This window comes from Hemiscyllium ocellatum, chromosome 32 (genome assembly GCF_020745735.1).
Source record: "Hemiscyllium ocellatum isolate sHemOce1 chromosome 32, sHemOce1.pat.X.cur, whole genome shotgun sequence".
Taxonomy (NCBI): domain Eukaryota; kingdom Metazoa; phylum Chordata; class Chondrichthyes; order Orectolobiformes; family Hemiscylliidae; genus Hemiscyllium; species Hemiscyllium ocellatum.
Window position 1 is genome coordinate 43,059,273 of NC_083432.1, and position 23,587 is coordinate 43,082,859.

The 23,587-nt window shown below is 43.2% G+C and overlaps 1 protein-coding gene across 1 annotated transcript in view; it reads right to left on the reverse strand.

Annotated features, from left to right (window-relative positions):
* Window positions 1–877: 877 nt before the first annotated feature.
* Window positions 878–23,587, reverse strand: part of LOC132830950 (alpha-2,8-sialyltransferase 8F-like) — a 38,049-nt gene continuing 15,339 nt past the window's right edge. Inside the window, exons 5-8 of the mRNA XM_060848913.1 lie at window positions 19,920–20,064; window positions 12,734–12,846; window positions 2,614–2,706; window positions 878–1,701 (exon numbers count right to left, since the gene is read on the reverse strand). Coding sequence (XP_060704896.1) covers window positions 1,233–1,701; window positions 2,614–2,706; window positions 12,734–12,846; window positions 19,920–20,064 — 820 coding nt within the window. The 3' untranslated portion in view covers window positions 878–1,232. The remainder of the gene's footprint in view (window positions 1,702–2,613; window positions 2,707–12,733; window positions 12,847–19,919; window positions 20,065–23,587) is intronic.

The following is a 23,587-nucleotide window of genomic DNA, read 5'->3' on the forward strand; positions in this document are numbered from 1 at the left end:
ACAAGACTGGTCCCCAGCTACAGACCCCAGCTAAAGGTCAATCTTTTGGCCCAATGATTGTCGCAACATTCTGATGTGCTTCAGCTCAGAAGGTCCCAACCATTGCCTTTTGGTGGCTGTGCTGGAAATTCCCAAGCTTAAAAACTTGTAAGGGTTAGGTTCTGAATGGATGAGCAACCAACTCCTTTTGGAAAAACTACTATCCAGCTGCTGTGTTTTAAGAGCAGGCTGTGGATGAGGGATGGGTGGTAGGGGGAATACTAAAACAAAGGGTTAAAATGCACACACACACACACACACACACACATTAAGCTGACTGTCTCAATGAACAGAGCTGAAAATGTGTTGCTGAAAAAGTGCAGCAGGTCAGGCAGCATCCAAGGAGCAGGAGAATTGACGTTTCGGGCATGAGCCCTTCTTCGGGAGCTGAAAAAGGGCTCATGCCCGAAACGTCAATTCTCCTGCTCCTTGGATGCTGCCTGACCTGCTGCGCTTTTCCAGCAACACATTTTCAGCTCTGATCTCCAGCATCTACAGTCCTCACTTACTCCTGTCTCGATGAACAGACAATAAAAGATGCAGAGACAGACAATAGTGCTGGTTGTCTGATTGTTATCCATGCTGCACCACGCTGCCTGGTCTGGACCAGAAATCCAAACTCAAGGGGAAAATCAAACTTGAAACTGAAATTTGATAGAAATGAATGCTTGTTTGTTTGTTTGTGTCGGAACATTCTCGAGAGATGAAAAATATTCCACGTTGACCGCATCTTCCAACAGAAATTAGCTTTTACTCCATTAAAACAAATTTCTGATCAGCAGGTGAAGGAGGATCCAGGAAAAACGGAGAATGAGAAACTGTACAAGTAAAAATGTTGAGAAGGGGAGATGTTTGTAGAAAAGGAAGAGGCAAGAGCTTTCCTCGCTCTTTCTTCAGTTATTGTGCTTCAGGATCATTCTCCATGATTAAACTCCTGAGCTCCTTATTAGGCTATCCCCATTTTCAACGCAAGGTTTTGGCTCAGGTCAAGAAACCCATTTTATTGATTGGTTAATTGTCAGTGATGATGGGATAACCCCTAGCTCCAATCTATATCTATGTTTTGTCTCCAAACAAGTTACAGTGAGACAAGTGAACTTAAGCGATGATCTAAAGAGCTTGCTGGTTGGAAGTGAAGCTCTTCATAGCTCATTTCACCCAGTCAGAATATTATTCTAACTCAAAATTGTGTTTTACTCCACCTGGCACCGAGCCAGCTGAAGTTTGAGAATTCCTTTACTGTGCATTCGTAGAAGATGTTGGAACTCTGTTGGCATAGAGTGGACATGTCGTTTGGGCAACTCATTGTCATAGTAGTGATGTTGTATGGCTTTACCTTCAATATTTTTTGCAAAGGGCCAGAAGCCATAAATCAACACTTCGTCACACAGTTCCACTGCAAGGCTTATAATCATTAAGCCAGTGGAGAGACGATTCACTTTAATGCCTTTGGAAAGCCAAAACCTGCTCAAGTCTTGCATGTACTTGGGGTGAAAAAACACAACTTTCTGCTTTGCCTGGAAATCTTCAAGTGTATAAAGAGCCCTGAAACTGAGAGCCGTGTTCTGGCCGTAGGAAAAAGCAGGAAAGAGGAGAAGGGCTTCATTGTAGACAATGGTGTCAGTATAAAAAGATTTTCTCCTATTGAGGAGTCCTGCATATCTGTCAGAGAAAATAAAAGCATTCACTTTTACTTCACAATATTTTTATTCGTTGAATATACAGCTTTCTCCCTTACCCCTTTATCAATAATATTTAACTACCACTACCTATCCCCACTTTTGTATGCATCCTATTTACTCCATTCAACATGGAAGCAATACCAACTATTTCTAAACTTCTAGTTAGAATAATAGTTTGTTTAGAACAAAAGAATAAACTCTTGGTCTATACACTGTGCCTGCTTTAAACATCTGCAGAGGAACTATATTTCAGATGAGAGACTGAACTGAGGCCCTTCCTGCCTGATCAGGGAAAGATATGTGAAAGATGTCAGAATTCAATGAAGAGCTTTCTATTAGTTCACTTTCCTCTGCAGTATGTCCAATTTCACCCTGTGAAATAGATGCAATCTCACTTGTTGACAATGTTTTGCAATACTCAAGTCACTGAGAAGCCCTTGCTCATTTTTTCACAGTACATTAAACAAATGATCAATAAATGATCACTGAATGTCATAAATCCAATGCTTCTTGCCAAATTACTGGATTCAATCATTAACCAAGAGAAGACAATGGATTTCCTCAGAGGTTCCTACTAAATAAACTGCCTTAGCCAGCAACTGGGCAGAGCCAAAGTCCCATCGCTTGGTTTAATCTTCGCCTCAATACTCCTCCAGTGTTCAGAATATCTCTGGACATCTCCCCCTCCCCCCCTCCAAAACAACATTGGTTGAGGCGCCACCTTGGGCTGGTGCGTCAAGCCCAATAGCCTAAGGCAACCCGAAACATCAAGTTCGTGCTTTTCCCCCATTTCCACACATCACCAATTCCCTCTTTACCCACCACAAAGGATGGAAGCATTCAAAATACGGAGCAACTAGAGGTGTTTGAGTAGCTAAAGGCGGGCTCTCACCTATTTGCAATGATGCTTGGATTTGCTGTCACCAAATTAGTTTTTATTCCAACATCTTGGGTAAACTTCCCACCCACTGGAGGGAGGTTGCACCTGGAAAAAGAACACAAATGTTGTTACGGAACAGACCAAACCCCCTCAAAATATTCAGAAGATAGTCTGAACGCTAACTTCTATTTATTTTACAGTGTTACATTCCAGATTCAATTCGATTGGTCAAACTACTGGATTTAAAACAAAATGCAACTAGAAAGAAGAAATGGGAATCACTTAACTCCATTGAAAATCTTTAACAGGACAATAGATACATTCATTATTACTAATTAACTGTTGCTATAATAACATCCTATAATCACACCTTTGGCAAAAGGCAAATTCCGAAAACTAATTGTCTCAGATGTAATTCCCTGAGCAGACAGATAACCCCTAGCTTTTGGTTATAACTGAGAGAGAGAAAAAAATAACTTACACTTCTTCAAGACCCCAACAGCAAAAGCTGCTGAAAGCAAAAACTGAAAACCCTGCTTCTGTTGGAGCTTGACTCCACCCATTCGGGCTGCAACTATTGTTCCATTTTTAAAAAAAACTATGGCTTCACACATTGTTTGCTCTAGAGGCTCTGGTAGACTGCTCGCTCCCTCTGCCTTAAAATACACTTCAAAAAAAAGGTCAAAATACACCTCCTAAAACCACAGTATCATCACAACATTCAGTTCAAGAACTCCCCAGAAGGATTCACATTTGGGAGCTTGGCACAGTGATCCAGCCAAATTAAAAGATTATCTTCACAGTGCTCTCCCAACATAAAACTACTACACTCCAGGACTGATAAACAGAGGTAGGGTCTGAAGGGCTAATCTAGATTTGCTGAACAGAATTGTTCAAGGTTCAGTAATTGTTTTGAGTAAAAAGTGAGGACTGCAGATGCTGGAGATCAGAGCTGAAAATGTGTTGCTAGAAAAGCGCAGCAGGTCAGGCAGCATCCAAGGAACAGGAAATTCGACGTTTCGGGCACAAGCATCATTTTCCTGATGAAGGGCTTGTGCCCGAAAAGTCAAATTTCCTGTTCCTTGGATGCTGCCTGACCTGCTGCGCTTTTCCAGCAACACATTTTCAGCTCAGTAATTGTTTCAGCTAGGAAACATACACTACATTTTCATAGTGCAACTAGTTACATGTACTACATCCCGGTTACATTCTCATTAGAATGTTTCTTTCTTAAAGTGATATGAGATCAACATTCACCTCTCCAAGAGTGTGTCCTGCACACAAGAGAAACCAGAGTCTTTTCGTTTTGGGTCACCACTGTGTAAATGTGGCACAGGATGCAAGGGAATTACAGGATGTTAAATCATTGCCTTGTTTGTAATTCACTTGAGGGATATGGGGATCACTGGCTTTTATTGCCCATCCCTGGTTGCCCTTGTGAAAGTGGTGGTGAGCTGCCTTCTTGAACTGCTGCAGTTCATGTGCTGTAGGTGCTTGACAAGGCATGATGTGGAGGAGCTGGCTCAAAGTGGACAGGATCTCTAAGAAGATCACGCATATCCGTATAGATGTCAAGTTTCTGCAGAAATGCAACAAAGGAGGAAAGATCCCAAAAGGATTACGGATTATGAACCCACTCAAGTCGACCTACAACACAGGCTATGCTGATAGATTTTGCTGCCACACCTCTTGCAAACAATGCCCATTGGGAGGGAGAACCAGGATTTTGACCCAACAACACTGAAAGAACAGCAATATATTTCCAAGTCAGATGATGAGGGACTTGGAGGGAACATGCAGTGGACATGATCCCATGCATCTACTGCCCTTGTCCTTTCAACCTCCTAGCCCTTTACCTGTAAATCTATTGCTATGAAGAGAAATGAGATATGATGGGGTTATTTCCTATACATCACAGAAGGCTTAGAAGAGATCTGACTGAGGTGTGAAGATCTGAGGGATATAGATAGGGTCAATAAAATTAAACTTTTCCCGTTAGTAGAGAGGTCAATAACCAGGGGTACAGGTAAGGGCTAGGAGGTTGAAAGAAAATTTGAGGAAAATCTTCTCACTCAGAGGACTGTTGGCAGCTCAACTCACTGCCTCAAAGGTTTGTAGAAGTGTATTTAGTAGTATTTAGGTGAGCAATTTTCATCTTTCATGAGATGTGAGCATTGCTAGAAATGAGCACTGTTGCCCATTCTTAATTGCCCTTGGGAGAGTATTAATCAGATACTGCAGTCCATCCTGTGTAGAAATACGCCAATATCATTAAAGTTCCTCCAGAGTGAGGAGTAAATCGCTCAATTCCATCCGTCAATGCTCTCACTAATGCTTTCTTCCAATCTCTTCTGTCAGGCAGAAGATACAGAAGCTTGAACACATGCACCATCAGGTTCGAGAACAGATTATTAGACTGATGAATAAATTCTCAAACTTCAAATAATGTTGACCTTGCTTTGTGCAACTCCTGTGCAGTTGTAACCTGTATGCCTTACTTTGTATATCCTTGCTTGCTATGATCTGCCTGCTCGCAAATAAAGCTTTTCATTGTACTTAGGTACACGTGACTATAATAAATCAAAGTTTAGATCAGAGTGGTGCTGGAAAAGCACAGCACGTCAGGCAGCATCCAAGAAGCAAGAAAATCGACGTTTCGGGCAAAAGCCCTTCATCAGGAATACAGGCAGGGAGTCTCCAGGGTGGAGAGATAAATGGGTGGTGGGGAGAAGGTAGCAAAGAGTACAATGGGTGAATGGGGGTGAGGATGGAGATGATAGGTCAGAGGGGAGGGTGGGGGAAGGTAGCAAAGAGTGCAATAGGGATTGGAGGTGGGGATGGAGATGATAGGTTAGAGGGGAGGGTGGGGGAAGGTAGCAAACAGTGCAATAGGAGAATGGGGGTGGGGATGGAGGTGATAGGTCAGAGGGGAGGGTGGGGGAAGGTAGCAAAGAGTACAATAGGTAAATGGGGGTGGAGATGGAGGTGATAGGTCAGAGGGGAGGGTGGAGTGGATAGGTGGGAAGGGAGATTGGCAGGTAGGGCAAGTCAGGAGGATGGTGTTGAGCTGGAAGGTTGGAACTGGGGTGAGGTGGGGGGGGAGGGGAAATGAGGAAACTTGTGACGTCCACATTGATGCCCTGGGGTTGAAGTGTTCCGAGGTGGAAGATGAGGCATACTTCCTCCAGGCGTCGGGTGGTGAGGGAGCAGCGGTCAAAATCAGCTGTTGAGGAGGAGTTCCAGGATTTTGACCCAGCAACACAGAAAGAACGGAGATATATTTCTAAGTCAGGTTGGCAAGTGGTTGAAACGGGAACTGACAGTTGGTGCTCCCATTTATCTCTGTTCTCATCATTCTAAGTGGTTAGAGGTCAGTTTTGGAAGATGCTGTTAAAACACTCTTGGATTATAGATGGTGCAGCCTACTGCAACTGTATGTATGTTCTCCATCAAAACTGACTTATTCATATATATGGCATTGTTTAGTAGAAGCAAGACTGCAACTCTTATATAATGCTTTGAAAGGTGCTATTAATATTTCCGATCATTGTAGTGGAGAAATAGCTGGATGGAGTCATAACAATAAGCCTAGATTCTTTATTCACACCCTTATTTCAGAAACAAACTGTATAACAAACAAGTTTAACTTAATGTGAGGAGTCACAAAAAAGCATTGGGCAGAAACTGTGAAAGTAATTCTTGGCATCACTCAGTTCTTTCACTATTCATAGACCAACCTTTTTACTATTCCTTTTGAACCTCTGAATTTATTTGGAGACACAATTCATGTCCAACCCTACTTTTAAAAAAAATCACAAAGAAACAATACTTTAAATTGACATAATTTTGCTTTAATTATTCGTTGTCAAGCACCAAGTTATTACCTCTAGTTTTCTGCATGGAGAGACCACTTTTGGCTAGCAAACATTTGCAAGACTGCACTTATTAACGTCTGAACTTTTGTGTTGTGAAAATGCGGGGTATCTGTGAGACATTGAAAAGCTGGAAAATGTTGTTAATAGGAAAGGATCTGTACTCAGGAGATTAGACAAGATGCCGTTTTTTCTGTATCATTGTCACATTGGTCTAGGATTTTTAACAGAATACCACAGCACTTCCGACAGTAATGAGAGTTTCTCTTTTACAAAACGCGCTGTAATCTGTTCCTGATGAAATTTCACATCACAATTTATTCTGAAGGGGATTTGATAATTAATCTCCATTTAATAGATAGAGAAAAGGTTTGAATTCACGATGATTTTGACTTTGTGCCAAGCACAGTTTTTTGGAAAACTCTCTAAGCACTTATCTCTCTGAGATGTGAATACAGATTTTTAAAACATGCACACTTTTCTAACATCTTGTAGTCAGTTACCTGGACGGCTGGTTTGAGATACAGAATGACACCAACAGTGTGGATTCAATTCCTGCATTGACTGAAGAACATCACTTCTCAACCTTTCCCCTTGCCTGAGAGGTGGTGAGGAGAAAGTGAGGTCTGCAGATGCTGGAGATCAGAGCTGAAAATGTGTTGCTGGAAAAGCACAGCAGGTCAGGCAGCATCCAAGGAACAGGAGATTTGACGTTTCGGGCATAAGCCCTTCTTCAGGAATGAGCAAAGTGTGGAACGTGCACCACCACAACGCCTCATGTGTGGCGTTGTGGTTGTGTAGGTGATGACTCTCAGGTGCAACCACTAACCAGTAGTCTCTCTCTCATGAGAGAACAGCTCTATGGTCTGGGAATACTATTGAGACTTTAACTTCATCTGTACGGTACTTGTTATTTCAGCTGTGCCACAAAGACACATGGAATTGAGCCATTTGCTCCTCATTTCTGGCATAGATTTATAATCTTGATCATCCTATGGTGGAGAGTGGGAATCCTTTTCTGGTTTGAGAAATGTTAAAACAGCAGATCTTAAGATTCACATTCCTTGTTTTCAAATCCTTCCATGCTTTCTCCCTTTTTCTATCTCTGCAAATATGCTCCATCTCCACCACATCGGGATAGTTTTGTTCCTTTATTTTGGATACTTTAATATCTCCAGGTTTAACTGGCCCCATAGCACACCACCGTTGGAATAGCCTTCTTACACTTCTCCATGTGTGTCTATCTCACTAATGTCCTTCAGTATATTGCTGAGGGGGAGTATGTGGGCGAGAAGGAGATGAGCAGCAAAGAATATCTCCTTGGAGGCTTTGGAGGAATTGTATGAGGGTTGGGAGGAGAAAGAGGAGAAGCCATGGCTGAAGAGGTTCTTTCATCAAGTTTTGAGAAGATTTGCAGGTCAGGTTGAGATTCTGGATGGAATCTCAAGGAAACCTAAACACATAAATAGAAAGCGGGTCATAACACCAGCGCTCCACCTGAGGCTCACTGATGATGTTACCTAGTACGGTGATGAAACCTTCCAGCTCAGCGAGCAAACTTATATCTAGATGCTCGTTCATATTCAGGTTTCCAGAGAAAGTAATGCTGTAGAGGTGCACAGTGAAGTGACGTTTCTGGATGTGTAGTTATCAGTGTCCAATGCTGCAGGATGAAGGATAAATAAAACACCACTGTTGCTGTCATAGGATATTTGCAACTTGCATTAGAGATAAAGTTAAAAATTGCACAACACCAGGTTATAGTCCAACAGGTTTAATTGGAAGCACACTAGCTTTCGGAGCGACGCTCCTTCATCAGGTGATTGTGAAGGGCTCGATCGTAACACAGAATTTATAGCAAAAATTTGCAGTGTGATGTAACTGAAATTATACATTGAAAAACTGATTGTTTTTCAATTTTTCAATGTATAATTTCAGTTACATCACACTGCAAATTTTTGCTATAAATTCTGTGTTACGATCGAGCCTTTCACAATCACCTGATGAAGGAGCGTCGCTCCGAAAGCTAGTGTGCTTCCAATTAAACCTGTTGGACTATAACCTGGTGTTGTGCGATTTTTAACTTTGTCCACCCTAGTCCAACATCAGCATCTCCAAATCATGGATTAGAGATGTTCTACTGCAGTGTTGCAAGTGGATGGACGCCAAATTGGATTGATTGTTAAAAGACTGTTTGGGAGAGATGGATCCTAAGTTAGGCAGCAACTACCTGGGGAAAGGAGATGAAAGATAGAACATGGATTGATAAGAAACAAATGCAGAAATAGGAGTATAGGAGTCTTGCTGTGGCTGTACCGGACATTGTTTAGGCCACATTGGAATATTGTGCGCAATTCTGGTCTCCCTTCTATCGGAAGGATGTTGTGAAACTTGAAATGGTTCAAAAATTATTTATAAGGATGTTGCCAGGTTTGAGCTCCGGGAGAAGCTGGGGCTGTTTTTCCTGGAACGTCAGAGGCTGAGGGATGACCTTATCGAGGTTTACAAAATTATCAGGGGCATGGGTAGGATAAATAGACAAGGTCCTTTTCTTGGGGTGTGGGAGTCAAACACTACAGGGCTTGGTTTTAGGGTGAGAGGGGAAAAATTTTAAATTCAGCCAAATGGGGGAGGGTGGTGGTGGGAGCGGACAGTTCAGGCCTTTGCTCTGGGAAGAAGCTGAGAGCCCTGAGACCATTCTGTAGGGGATGGATGTGTAAAGGGATTGCATGTCCATGGGAAAGAAGACTGCAAATTGGAAACTCCGAAACTGGGTGTAGAGCGTCAGAGGAATCGCGGAAGGATTCAGGAGGATTTTCAAAAACATTGTAATGCTTTGAAGTTTGTTAGGAAAATGGAACAAGTTAAGGAGGAATCATTGATCACCTTCACCAGGAGGAAGTGAGAGTTGAGTGGTCAGGGAAAGGGAAAATCAATAAATAAATAGAAAACAACAACAATGTTTCTGAATCATTTTCGAAGTACGAGAAACATTCAGTTTAGAACATACAGGAGGGAAGCAGAGGACGGATAGTGAAGCTGCAAAGATGGGAATTCAGGGTTAGAGCAGACAGAAGGGTGGAGACACGAGGGCAGTTACTGGGAGGGTGGGGAGAATTAGAGAAAACATCTCAGACTTTATGTCAAACTTAGTGACAAATAGACCCCTTAGATCCTCCAACCGAAGGGATAATTTTTTAACTTTGAATCTTATTTCAAGCCCAAAAGTATTTTAAAAAATATTTGGTGTTCTAATAAACTACCAAACAAATAATTTATTACATACTTCCAAGTATGAAACAGAGTGACAGTATCTGATCTTTTCTATCGCAAAGAGCTTCCAGTTTATGTATTAATTGCTTTGGAGATGTGGAGTTAGAATTTAACTCTGTTTGGAAATATTGAATATTGTGTATTTATGCTGTAATTTTGTTTTCTTGAAATAAATTGCTTGCCACCATCACTAATGGCTGTATTTTTTGTATATTTTACATTGAATTCAAGTACTACCATCTGCAGTGGCAGGACTCAAACCCAGGTCCCCAGGAGATTATCTGGGTTGCTGGATTAACAGTCTAGCCATAATACCACGAGTCCACTGCCTTTCCAATCTTTGTGTCACAACTGTGTTTCCTCAAAAAGAAGTTCATTTGGATTGTCCTGACCTAGCAATTGTGACAAGTCCAAATTTTTATTTGTCTCAGCTGCCGTGTGGATGTCTGCTGCTGTCCACTTGCCGGTTTTCCGGATGCTATTTAAAAGGAAAGCACAGCAGGTATGTGAGCAATGTACAGTTACACACTCCATTCCCAGAAGAGGCTAAATCTCAAGCGTTTTTTGATTAATCCCTGAGTTATTTCAATGGGAGGCTAAGTTGGTACCTGCTCCTGCAGGGAGCTTGACCGATAAGATGGGTGAACGTGGAGAATTGATCAGTATTTGGGAATATGATATTGTTACAATTGCCGAGGCATGGTTGGAGGAAGGACAGGGCTGGCAGCTCAACAGGAGTTTTAGTCAGGATGGTGGGGAGCGGAGGAATAAGATAGGTGGGGCATTGCGTTATTGGTAAAGGAAACAACGGTCATAAGGAAGGGCATCATGCAAGGGTCTTCAATGTGGTCATCTGGACAGAGCTTAAAGGGGTGATTACCTCGCTAGGATTGTACTACGGGGCTCCCAATAGCAAGCTAGAGGAGCAGTTATGTAAGCAAATCCAAGGACGATGTGAGAAAAAACACAGGGGACTTTCTTAACATTAACTGGGATCATCTCAGCGCGAAAGGATCAGACAGGGTGGAATTTTGTGAAAGACATTCAGGAGAGCTTTTTGTGCCAGTTTGTAAATAATCCTATTAGAGATGGCACACTGCTAGATTTGGGATTTGTTGGTCAGTGTAGACAATGATGGGCTGAAGGGCCTATTTCTCTGCCCTTCGACGCTGAGTGCTTAAGGAAATGGAGAGGCTACGAATCAAGCTGACTGCTTGGTCCTAGACATTCCTGATGAAGAGCTTATGCTCGAAACATCAACTCTCTTACTCCTCGGATGTCGGCTGACCTGTTGTGCTTTTCCAGCACCACACATTTGACTCCGATCTCCAGCATCTGCAGTCCTCACTTTCTCCTTGTCCTGGAAATTGTCGACCGATGTGTTGTTGAAGTAGAACTCATCCAGACAAGTGCAGAGCACTCAATCACACTCCTGACTTCTATCTTGGTGGTAGCAGACAGGTACTGGGCTGTCAGGAAGTGAGTTGCTTACCACAATGGCCAGCCACTGACCAATTCCTGGGGCCACAGTATGGCTGATCCAATGCAGTTTCGAACCAACAGTGTTTGCTGACAGTGGAGGATTTCAGCAACAGTGACACTGTTGATGGTTATAGTCTGAACCTGGTCCAAGTCTTTCCCAATGAATGTGGACTCTGCCTGACTCTTCTCTGTTACTTGCGATTTATCAGCCCCAGTCTGATATTATCGAGGGCTTGCTGCATATGGACATGGATTGCTTCATTATTGGAGGAATCGTAAATAGTGCTAAATATCCAACAATGACATCCCATTGCTAACCTCACAATGTCAGGAAGATCATTGGGGTGGCACGGTTGCTCAGTGGTTAGCTCTGCTGCCTCACAGCACCAGGGTCCTGGGTTCAATTTGTGGAGTTTGCACATTCTCCCTGTGTCTGCGTGGATTTCCTCCAGGTACTCCGGTTTCCTCCCACAATCCAAAGATGTGCAGGTCAGGTGAATTGGCCATGCTAAATTGCCCACACAGTGTTAGGTGCATTAGTCTGGGGTAAACCTAGGGTAGGGGAATGGGTTTGGACAGGCAATTCAGAGGGGTGCTGTGGACTTGTTGGGCTGAAGGGCCTGTTTCCACACTGTAGAGAATCTACTCATCGATGAAGATGGTTGGACCGAGGACTCGAGTTATGTCTTAGAGCTGAGGTGATAGACTCCTGTAACCACCACCATCTTCTACAATGCTCGGGATGACTCCAAACAGCAGAGATATTTCCCTCTGAATCCCATTGTCTTCAGATAAATTTGGGCTCTTTGATGGCACATTCTCAAATGTTGCTTGAATGGCAATTGCAATAATTCTCGCATCACCTCCTGATGCTAGCGCTGTAGTGACAGCATGTTGCAATGTTGCGATCTGCTCTCTCAGATTAGCCGGTCTGCCTTGGCCAATATTTACCCCTTAAATCAGCATTACAAAAACAAGTTACCTCGTCACTATCACACGGCCACATGTAAGAGCTTGACATGTGTAAAACAGCTGCTGCATTTCCCGCACTTTCAGAATGGCTACACTTCAGCAGAAGTGCTTCATTGTTCGAAAACAATTGCCTGACGTTGTGAAACGTGCCAGTTATTTCTCCCAGTTTGCAACTTCACACAAAAACAACATGCCGAGGTGTTGGACTGGGGTGGACAAAATTAAAAATCACACAAGACCAGGTTATAGTCCAACAGGTTTTTTGGATTTTCAATTAAACCTGTTGGGGCGATAATCTGGTGTGATATTTTTAACTTATTACACAACAACAACACTGCCCAAGAGTTTTCGTTCTTGGATCAGAACAAGGGAACTGTTGCATTGACAATCTGCAACAAAAGATTTGCTTGTTGGTTTGCACAACTCAGTGCAACCATTCGTCTCGTTCCCTCCCCTCCCCTGAGCCAGGTTCTGCTTCGAGTGAATGGACTCCTTCGTTTGACCAGGATTTAGTTTGTTGCTGCGAAACTTACCGGAAAACAAAATCGGCCTGATCGATTTCAGCCCCACAACTGCTGTTAACCAAGTTCCCACCATTGCCTACGACTGCACATCGTTTGTTTTGCAGGTTGATAAAGGACATATTCTACAAAAGAAGGACAAATAAACCTTCAAAATTAGGGAAAGATGGTCCTGGTGAAACAACACCTGATGGTTAACGGGCCAGGTGCTGGCAAGTGGGACTTATCTGGTCAGCTTGGATGAGTTGGACAGTCTGTTTCCGTGCTGTACATCTCTGTGACTCTATGACTCCCTTAACATATAAGAAATCAAGGCAATTCACAGTTGTATGCCAAATGAGCAGACACCTGGCAAATGAATCTCAATGCAGAATAATGTGAGGTAAGGCATTTTAGCAGAAGAAAGACAGAGACAATACAGGCTCAGTGATATATCCCTGAGAGGAATTCAGGAGCAGAGGGACATTGGGGTTTATTGCATGATTCTCTGAAGGTGACCAGGCAAGTTGAAATAATTGCAAAGAAGATTTGGAGGCTCAGAGTATAAAAACAAGGAAGTGGTGCTTCACCTCTACAAATAATTAGAGGGACCACATTTGGAGTATTGTATTCTAAGCACCTTATTTAACGAAGGATGTTAAAGCTCTGGAGACAGAGTTCAAACAAGATTGACAAGAGTGTTTCTAGAATGAAGGATTTTAGATCGAAGGAAAGATGAGAGAGATTGGGCTTGCTCTCCTCGAAGCACAGAAGATTAAGAGGTAACTGTATCGAGTGTTCAAATTACAAATGATTTTGGTAGGGTAACGAAGGAAATTCTGTTTCCACTAGTTAGTATGTTATAAACTAAGGGTCAACATTTCAAGACTATCAGCAAGAGAGCCAAGAGTGAGATGGGGAGAAACTTCTTTACTCAGAGAGTCGGTAGGATTTGGAATGGGCTGCCTGGGAGGCAGATTCCCAGAAGGTTTCAGAATCAAGCTGGAGATATGTTTGAAAGGGAGAAAGTAGAGGGTTATGGAGATAGGACTGAAGAGTGGGACTGGTACAGAATGGGGCTGAATGGCCTCCTACTGTCCTGTAAAGATTTTACAATTCTACGTATTATTAGAATGCTCACTGATTTTTCTGTTTTGGCTTGGAGCTGTGAACGGAGCTGAACACTGAAGGCTATCTTTGGGCTGAGAGCAGCAGCCACAGGAGTTCCCTGACTGGTGCTATTAACTTGGTCCAATCAGGGAGTCCTGGCTGACAGATATTAACAGGAGTGTCACAGAGGCTCTGTTCACTCTGGGATGCTGTTCTGAGCTAGCTGGGTCAGTGAAACATACCATGCACTGTGTGTACATAAAGGGTGGCTTAATGATCGGATACCCTCTTCAAGGAGTTATTTCACATTGGAGGCTGCCAAATAAGGTAAGAGCCAATGTTGTTAGGGGCAAGGTACTCACAACAGATACAGAATTGGCTGACTGGCAGAAGGCAGACAGTAGGGATGCCAACTGGTGACTAGTGGAGTTCCACAGGGGTCTGTGTTGGCAGCGCAACTTTTCCTGTTATACATTAACAATCTGCATGAAGGAACTGAGGGCATTGTTGTTAAATTCACAGATGACATAAAGATAGATGAAGGCAAAGGCAGTGTTGAGAAAGTTGGGGGGGGGGGGCTGCAGAAGGACTTGGACAGGCTAGGAGAGTGGGCAAAGAAGTGGCAGATGGAATGCAATGTCAGAAAGTGTGAGGCTATGTAATTTGGTAGGAAGAGCAGAGGCATTGATTATTTTCTAAGTGGGGAAAGGTTTTGGAAGTCCGAAGCACAAAGAGACTTGGGAATCCTAGTTCGGGATTCTCTTAAGATTAACATGCAGGTTCAGTTAGCAGTTAGGAAAGCAAATGCAATGTGAGCATCTTAAATGATGGGAGGGGCAGAACTTTAGAGTTCCCCTTCAGACAGGTGGCGGGGTAATGCTAATTGTGGAATAGTAATGCAGAACCTTGGACTTGTGTTGTCAGGAGGGGAGACTGAATCCCACCACACAAAATGGTGAAATTTGAATTCAATTTAAGAAAAATCTAGTCAGGTGATGATAATGTAGCCATCATCATAAAGATCTATCTGCTTCAACAATGTTCTTTAGGGAAGGAAATCTGTCATCCTTATCTGGTCTGACCAACATGTGACCTCAGATCCACATCAATGATTCAATCTTAAAGGCCCTTTGAAACAGCCCGATGAGCAACTCAGTTCAAAGGGCAATTAGGGACTGGCAATAAACACTGGACTCGGCAGGGACACCCATATCCCACAAACAAATATACAAGGAATCTTGGAGCTAATGGGCCAGGCAGCTGAAGGTACAGCCATTGGGGAAGCAAACAGAATCATGGATGTGGAATTAGGGCCAACATTGGAGATGTGCAGAGATTCCAGAGGTCAAGATATGATTACAGAATTAAGGAGGGTCAACAGCGTGGAGGAAACTGAAAGCAAAAGCAAAAGGCAGGGTTTTTTTTTTAAACAGCAAGGTATTCCTGGACTGAGAACCAAAGTATGTCAGAGAGCATATGGAAAATGGAAGTGTAGTGATTGGCACCATGGTCAAGTGGATCTCTGACTGAGATCCTTGATTGGGGTTCTTAACCTGGGCCAATCAGGGAGCCCTGGCTGACAGAAATAAACAGGAGATGGGCACTACTTGTCACAGGCCACTCGGGTGTTTCCCTATCTTCCTTCTGGTGGAAATTGAATAAAGATTCATGCACTTTGTGTCTCTCACTGTGTCTCACACACACCAAGGGTGCTGGGGAAAAATAAGCACTACCGCAGTTAGGCAGTACTGTGGGGGTTAAATTAAAAAAAAATAAAAATTGCACAGAGCATTTAAAAAAAAATAAACAGGAGATGGGCACTGCTTGTCACTGGCCACTCGGATGTTGCCTTTCTTCCTGGTGGTGGAACATCAATAAAGATTTACACGCTTGTAGTTCTTCACTGTGTCTGACACCTGCACACACACGACATGGGTGCTGGGGAAAAACAAACACTACCGCTGCTAGGCGGTACTGTGGGGGAAGATTAAAGAAAAGGAAAGAGAAAAAAACTAAGAAGAGTGTCAGAGGTTCTGTTCACTCTGAGAGCTGCCTCTGAGGGAGCTGGGTCAGTGAGTGAAGGACTCTCCACTTTTCTGTGTTAAGGAGGAGAGGGGAGGAGACTGACTTCTGAACAGCCTTGAACCACACAGTCAGTGCCTTATTTACAGCTGTTGGTGCCTTCCTATTGAGGAGGGGTTTATTTTGAATTGTTGTTTTTCTTTATTGTTTATTGTGATTGTTTGTTTTCTGGCTTTTCTTTCTGCTTATTTCTGTATGAAAACAAAAGAAAAAATAAACGGGAGATGGGCACTGCTGGTCACTGGCCACTCGGGTGTTGCCTTTAATACAGATTTACACGCTTGTAGTTCTTCACTGTGTCTGACACCTGCACACACACACAACATGGGTGCTAGGGAAAATATAAGTGTGAGGGAAGGAAAATAAAGGAAAAATTAAAAAAAATAAACAGGGGTGTCAGACATCCTGCTGACTGGGAGCTGCATCAATGGTAAAGGACTCTCCATTCTGTCTGTTAAAGAGGGAGACTGACCTCTTAAATGCCTAGACCACACAGTCACTGTGTTAATGCTGCTGTTGGGTTTCCTACTGAGGAAGAGAGTTTTCTTTTTTCCTTTCCCCTTGTTTTAAAAAGAATAAACAGGACATGCCTCAGGCGACTGACTGGGTGGAGTTTGCACGTTCTCCCCGTGTCTGCGTGGGTTTCCTCCGGGTGCTCCGGTTTCCTCCCACAGTCCAAAGATGTGCGGGTCAAGTGAATTGGCCATGCTAAATTGCCCGTAGTGTTAGGTAAGGGGTAAATGTAGGGGTATGGGTGGGTTGCGCTTCGGCGGGTCGGTGTGGACTTGTTGGGCCGAAGGGCCTGTTTCCACACTGTAAGTAATCTAATCTAAATTTGAAATGCCGTGTGTTGGGGACAGACAGAGACAGAGAGACAGAGACAGACAGAGAGAGAGAGACACAGAGACAGAGAAACAGAGACAGAGACAGAGACACAGAGACAGAGAGACAGAGACAAAGAGAGAGAGACAGACAGACAGACAGACAGACAGAGAGACAGTGAGAGAAAACTGGTGGTGGTTTAATCTGAGGATCACCATGTCTGGGGGAGGGAGGTGGGGACACTGTTGAGAAGGAGAGGGTCCTTCATGGTGACCTCAGCCAGTGTGGGACTTAAACCCACACTGTTGGCTTCACTGAGTAAATAGATGGAGCTACGGACTGATAAACCCCAGGGTGGTAATCAACTTGATCCTCAGGATTTAAATCAAGCTGATCACGAGGTAATAGGAGCATTGGTGTTGAACTTTAAAACATTTGCTAGCTCCTGGAAAATATCCATCAGATTGGAAAGCAGGAAATATAATTCCTCTGTTCAAGAATGGAGAAAGGGAGAAAATAGAAACAGTTGACCAATTGGCTTGATGTTTGCTGTGGGGAAGGTGTGAAAATTAATTAAAGAGACTATAGCTAGGCACTTGGAAAAACTCAAGGTAGTTGGAAAAAGTCAGCAAAGGTTTATGAAAGAGAAGTCGTGTTTAACCAACTTACTAGAGTTCTTTGAAAGAGTAACATGCATAGTGGTAAAGGGGAGCCTGTAGTCTCACTGTATGTACTTGGATTCTATGAAGTGTTTAACAAGGTGCATTGAAAAGGGTATTGTGCAAAGGAGCAGATTAGATTAGATTAGACTTACAGTGTGGAAACAGGCCCTTCGGCCCAACAAGTCCACACCGACCCGCCGAAGCGCAACCCACCCATACCCCTACATTTACCCCTTACCTAACACTACGGGCAATTTAGCTTGGTCAATTCACCTGACCCGCACATCTTTGGACTGTGGGAGGAAACCGGAGCACCCGGAGGAAACCCACGCAGACACGGGGAGAACGTAGCTGGCTGGCAGAAAACAGAGTGTAGGAGAAAGGGAGGACTGCAGATGCTGGAGATCAGAGTTGAGAGTGTGATGCTGGAAAAGCACAGCAGGTTGTGGCAGCATCCGAGGAGCAGGAGAATCGATGTTTCATGCATAAGCCCTTCATCAAAAAGGAAAACAGAGTGTACCTAAACGTGACAGAATCCAGCAGCGGTCTGTGCCTGAGTTTTTTTTACAATTTATATCAATCACCCAAACAAAAGGATGAAAGACTGGGTAGGTACATGTTCAAATGACATAAATGTCACAAAGTATTTGAACAGGACTTACAGAGGGTGCACAAAGGTACAGATAAGGTGAAGTGAGTGGGAAAAGATCTGGCTGATAGTGTATAATATGGGAAAATGTGAAGTAGTTTGCAGGAAGAATAAAGCATTACTGAATTCTAGAATGACTACAGAATGACTACAGAAATGTTTTCTCGCACGAGTCACAGTACATTAATATGCAGGTACAGCAAGTAACGGAAGAATAGCATTCCAATAATGCTTTTATTACAACTGACATCAAACATAAAAGGAAGGATGTTGTGCCTGAGTTAAAAAGGGCACTGGGGAGACCACAGTATGAATATTTAAATAAAGATGTAAATAATATGGAGGCAGTTGAGAGGTTTATTAGATCAATACCTAGAATGATTGGGGAGTTTATGAGGAACAGATTTGGACTCTTCACTGGAGTTTATAAAAGATCCTCAGATGAAACCACCATCAGTTTTCTCTCTCTGTCTCTCTCTCTCTCTCTCTGTCTCTCTCTCTCTCTCTCTGTCTCTGTGTGTCTCTCTTTCTGTCTCTGTGTCTCTGTCTCTCTGTTTCTGTGTGTGTCTCTCTCTCTGTCTCCGTCTGATTAGATTGATGTTTACAAGATTCTGAATGGTCTTGACAAGGTGAAAGAATGTTTCCTCTTGTGGGTGAATCCAGAATTAGGGGGCATTGTTTTAAAAATTAGGGTGATGAGAAATTTTTCCCTCTCAGTTGTGCAAATATGGAATTCTCACCTCAAAGAGTGGTGAGAGAGACTCAGTGATGCTGATTTTTGAGATGAAATTTGACAGATTGTTATTGAGCAATCATATGAAATGGTTAATAGGGAGTTGATAAACTTTGAAACCCAATATGTTCAGCCACAATCATATTGAAGCACACCGCAAGCTATCGGGACAGCCCAAATGCTTCTAATTCATTTGTTATTTCTCTATTCACCTGTGATTGATGACAAATGGCTCATGATTGAAAGAGCAATTCCTCACAGATGACCACTGGTGGTCTTGTGGTATCATTGTGGGGTTGTTAATCCAGAGGCCCAGCTCAAGTTCCCGGGAACTGGGTTTGAATCCCGCCACAGCAGATGGCGAAATTTGAATTCAATAAAAATGCAAAATTAGAAATCTAATGATGACCGTGAAGTCATTGCCAATTGCTGAGACATATGGCAGGCAGGATTCTGACACCCAAGGCCATAGAGTCCTGCAGCACGGAAACAGATCCTTCAGGCCAACCATAATCCCAAAACTAACCTAGTCCCACCTGCCTGCTCTTGGCCCATATCCCTCCAAACCTTTCCTCTTCCGATCCAAATGTCTTATAAATATTCTAACTGTACCCACTTCCTCAGACGTTTGTTCCACACACAAACCACTCTCTGTGTAATAAATTTGCCCCCATGTCTTTTTTTTTAAATCTCCCCCGTCACCTTAAAAACATGCCCCCGAGTCTTGAAATCTCCCATCCTATAGGAAAGATGCCGCCATTAACCCTATCCACAGCTCTCATGATTTTATAAACCTCTATAAAAGTCACCTCTCAGCCTCCTACACTTCAGTGAAAGAAATCCCAGCCATTCTTTATAACCTTCCATACCTGACAACATCTTGGTACATGTCTTCTGGATCCTCTTCAACCTAATAATATCCTTGCAACAGACAAGCCTCCAGGTGTGGGCTGTATAACCAATTTGCTGAAACGATACATTGCTCAACAAAGGGGTGGTTTCAGTGACCAAACTGACACAACTGGGCAAAATGAAAAATGCAATGCTTGATTCTCAATGCAAACCAAGGGGCTGAGCTGACAGGTGCACTGGAGAAGTATCTAATATTGCAACACCAGTCCGGTGCAAAACAATGGTGCCAGTTTAAAGTGCGGTGCTTACCTGGGGAAACAGTGCGAAAGTCTGTGGAGTAATTTTTATCTTCCTTTTGGGTTCCACTTCATAAGTTAGCTCAGTCCCCAACGGCGTGTTCTTTTGAGTGACCACAAAGTTGTACGTACAGTTACAGCATTGCTTCAGTTCTGATCTGAAAGGCAGGCAGAGATCAACTTGAATAATGTTCCCAACTGCACAGCATAAGCATAGCCCATGATGCGAGTCAGCAGTGTTCACCAGTCGCCATTAAATATCTGCACATATAAACTTCTCACAAACAAGCAAAAGGTTGTTGCCAGGGATTCACAATCTGTCTCTCTAAATCAATGGAAAGCAGTCATCTTCCATAAAACAGAGCCAGCTTTGTAAATAATCTAGGTTTTGAAGACACGAGCAATGTTATAACTGAACCATGAACACAAAACTATCAAATCTTCCCCAAAAGGCAAAATTTACATACGAGATAGTCCTGGGACAGCTCTCTTTAATAAAGGAATAAATGTTATTAATAGAGGATCTTGAATTGGAGGATCAAGATGTAGTATCAGTTTGGTTGCAGCTAACAACAGCAAGAAACAGCAAATATTGGTGGGAGTTGCTTATAGTCCAAATAGTAAAGATGAAGGAGGTTTAAATCATGAAAGTAGAGATGCATATAAAGTTGGTAATATAGTAATAATGGGTCATTTCAGTGACTGGGTAAAGGGTGCACAGTGGCTCAGTGGTTAGCACTGGTACCTCACAGCACCAGGGACCTGGGTTCAACTCCAGCCTCCGTGCAAAATCCACACAATCTCCCAATCTCTGTGTGGGTTTCCTCCGGGTGCTCCGGTTCCTCCCACAGTCCAAAGGTATGCAGGTTAGATAAATTGGTCATGCTAAACTGCCCATAGTGTTCAGGGATGTGTAGGTTAGGTGCATTATTCAGGAGAAATGTAGAGTGATAGGGAAATGGGTCTGAGTGGGTTACTCTTCAGAGCGTCAGTGTGGACTTGTTGGGTCAAATGGCCTGTTTCCACACTAAATGGATTTTATGATTCTATGAATTCAGCACCGATACGTCAGAGGATAAAGTCCTGTATGTGATATGAGCCTCTTGACTTTTCATAATCAGCAGGCTGACCATAAATCACATTAAACTGCTGTCTTGCTTTCCAACAAACAACATGGACTCCCTTCATAACCTTGATGTTTTTTTAAAAAAAACTTGCTTCTGAATCTGGAATCTGTCATATCTTCCAGGTTCGCACACTGTCCACAAGTATAGACATGTGTTCCTAACAAGACATTAAAACTTAGGACAAAGGCGCAGACCTAGATTGCTGTTACGTCTTTAATCTTTTGGAATGGGTTGCAGGTTTCTATTCATTATTATGTAAATCCCAGAATGTCTTTCAAGTCACATTCTTGAGATAATTTGTTCAATATATCTCAGTGTATAACACTATGATCTTTGTTGTGGTTCTGTTTGCTGAGCTGGGAATTTGTGTTGCAGACATTTCGTCCCCTGTCTAGGTGACATCCTCAGTGCTTGGGAGCCTCCTGTAAAGTGCTTCTGTGATATTTCCTCCAGCATTTATAGTGATTTGTATCTGTCGCTTCCGGTTGTCAGTTCCAGCTGTCGCTGCAGTGGCTGGTATATTGGGTCCAGGTCAATGTGCTTATTGATTGAATCTGTGGATGAGTGCCATGCTTCTAGGAATTCCCTGGCTGTTCTGTTTGGCTTGTCCTATAATAGTAGTGTTGTCCCAGTCGAATTTATGTTGCTTGTCATCTGATTGTCTGGCTACTAATGATAGCTGGTTGTATCCTTAAAAAAACGCAGACAGATGACCAGGTTCAACCTGCGAAGAATGAAACCTGGAAGCAACAACACTCCAAGATTCTATGGACTACCCAAAGTGCACAAACCAGACATCCCACTCAGACCCATACTATCACTACCAGGGACACCATCACACAAACTGGCTAAAGAACTACAGCAGAAACTGAAACACCTGATCAGCGGATCCAGACACTCTATACAGTCAACACAGGAATTCTTGGACATCATCAGAAATATATACATAGACAAGGAAGAAACTATGGTCTCATTCGATGTAACGGCACTGTTCACCTCTATCAACAAAACCCGAGCCAGAGAAACAATAGCCAACCTGCTGGACATACAGAACAGACAACAGGACGTTGAACCTATGAACAAAGACTGCATACTCAAACTACTGGATCTGTGCCTCACAACACACTTCACATTCAACAGCCAAATATATGAACAACTCAACGGTACACCCATGGGCTCACCCATCTCTGGACTCATAGCAGAAGTGGTAATGCAAAGATTAGAACAAACTGTCTTCCCACAAATTCAACCCAAACTCTGGGTCAGATGTGTGGATGACACATTTGTAATCATTAAAAACACAGAAATAGAGAACACACACTGGATCATCAACGCCACACTCACAGGAATCCGATTCACTTGAGAGGAAGAAAAGGACAACCAACTCCCATTCCTAGATGTGATGGTACAGAGAACACCGAACGGAGAATTCAACACGAAGGTATACAGGAAAGCCACACACACAGACCAAGTCCGAAACTATGAAAGCAACCACCCCAACACGTACAAAAGAAGTTGCATCAAGACACTGTTCAAAAGGGCCACAACACACTGCAGTACACCAGAACTGCAAAAAGAAGAAGAACACCTCTACAATGTATTCGCCAAAAACGGATAACTGCGCAATTTCAACAGATGCCTAAGGGAAAGACAACGGAACGAGGACATGCCGCAACCCAAAGGACGAGCCACGCTCCCATACATCAGGAGCATTTCCGAACTGACAGCCAGACTGCTGCGACCACTAGGACTCCTAACAGCACACAAACCAACAGCCACTCTCAGGCAACAACTCACCAGAACAAAGGACCCAATACCCAGCATGAGCAAAACCAATGTAACGATCTGCATCCATGAACACCAACTAGCCACGAAACGACACGACCAGCTATCCTTAGTAGCCACACACTCAGATGACAAGCAACATGAATTCGACTGGGACAACACTACTATTATAGGACAAGCCAAACAGAGAACAGCCAGGGAATTCCTAGAGGCATGGCACTCATCCACAGATTCAATCAATAAGCACATCGACCTGGACCCAATATACCGGCCACTGCAGCGGACAGCAACTGACAACCGGAAGCGGCAGAGACAAACCACTATAAATGCCTGAGGAAACAACACAGAAGCGCTTCACATGAGGCTCCCAAGCACTGAGGATGTCACCTAGACTGGGGACGAAACGTCTGCAACACAAATTCCCAGCTCGGCGAACAGAACCACAACAACGAGCACCCGAGCTACAAATCTTCTCACAAACTTTGAACTATGATCTTTTGCAATAAATTCTGTGTCCTATGATTCTGACGCACTAGCTACCTGACGATAGAGCAGCGCTCTGAAAGCTTGTACTTTCAAATAAACCTGTTGGACTATAACCTGGAATTGCATGATTTTTAACAATAGGCTGAATAATTTCCGTCTGCTCCCATGTTGCATTAAATTTTGCTTAAATGGATAGAGACACTGTTCTCAACATCTTGGAAGATGGGGCAGAGCTCTGTGGGTAACCACAAGATCCACAATAGGTTTAAAAATCTTTACTGAA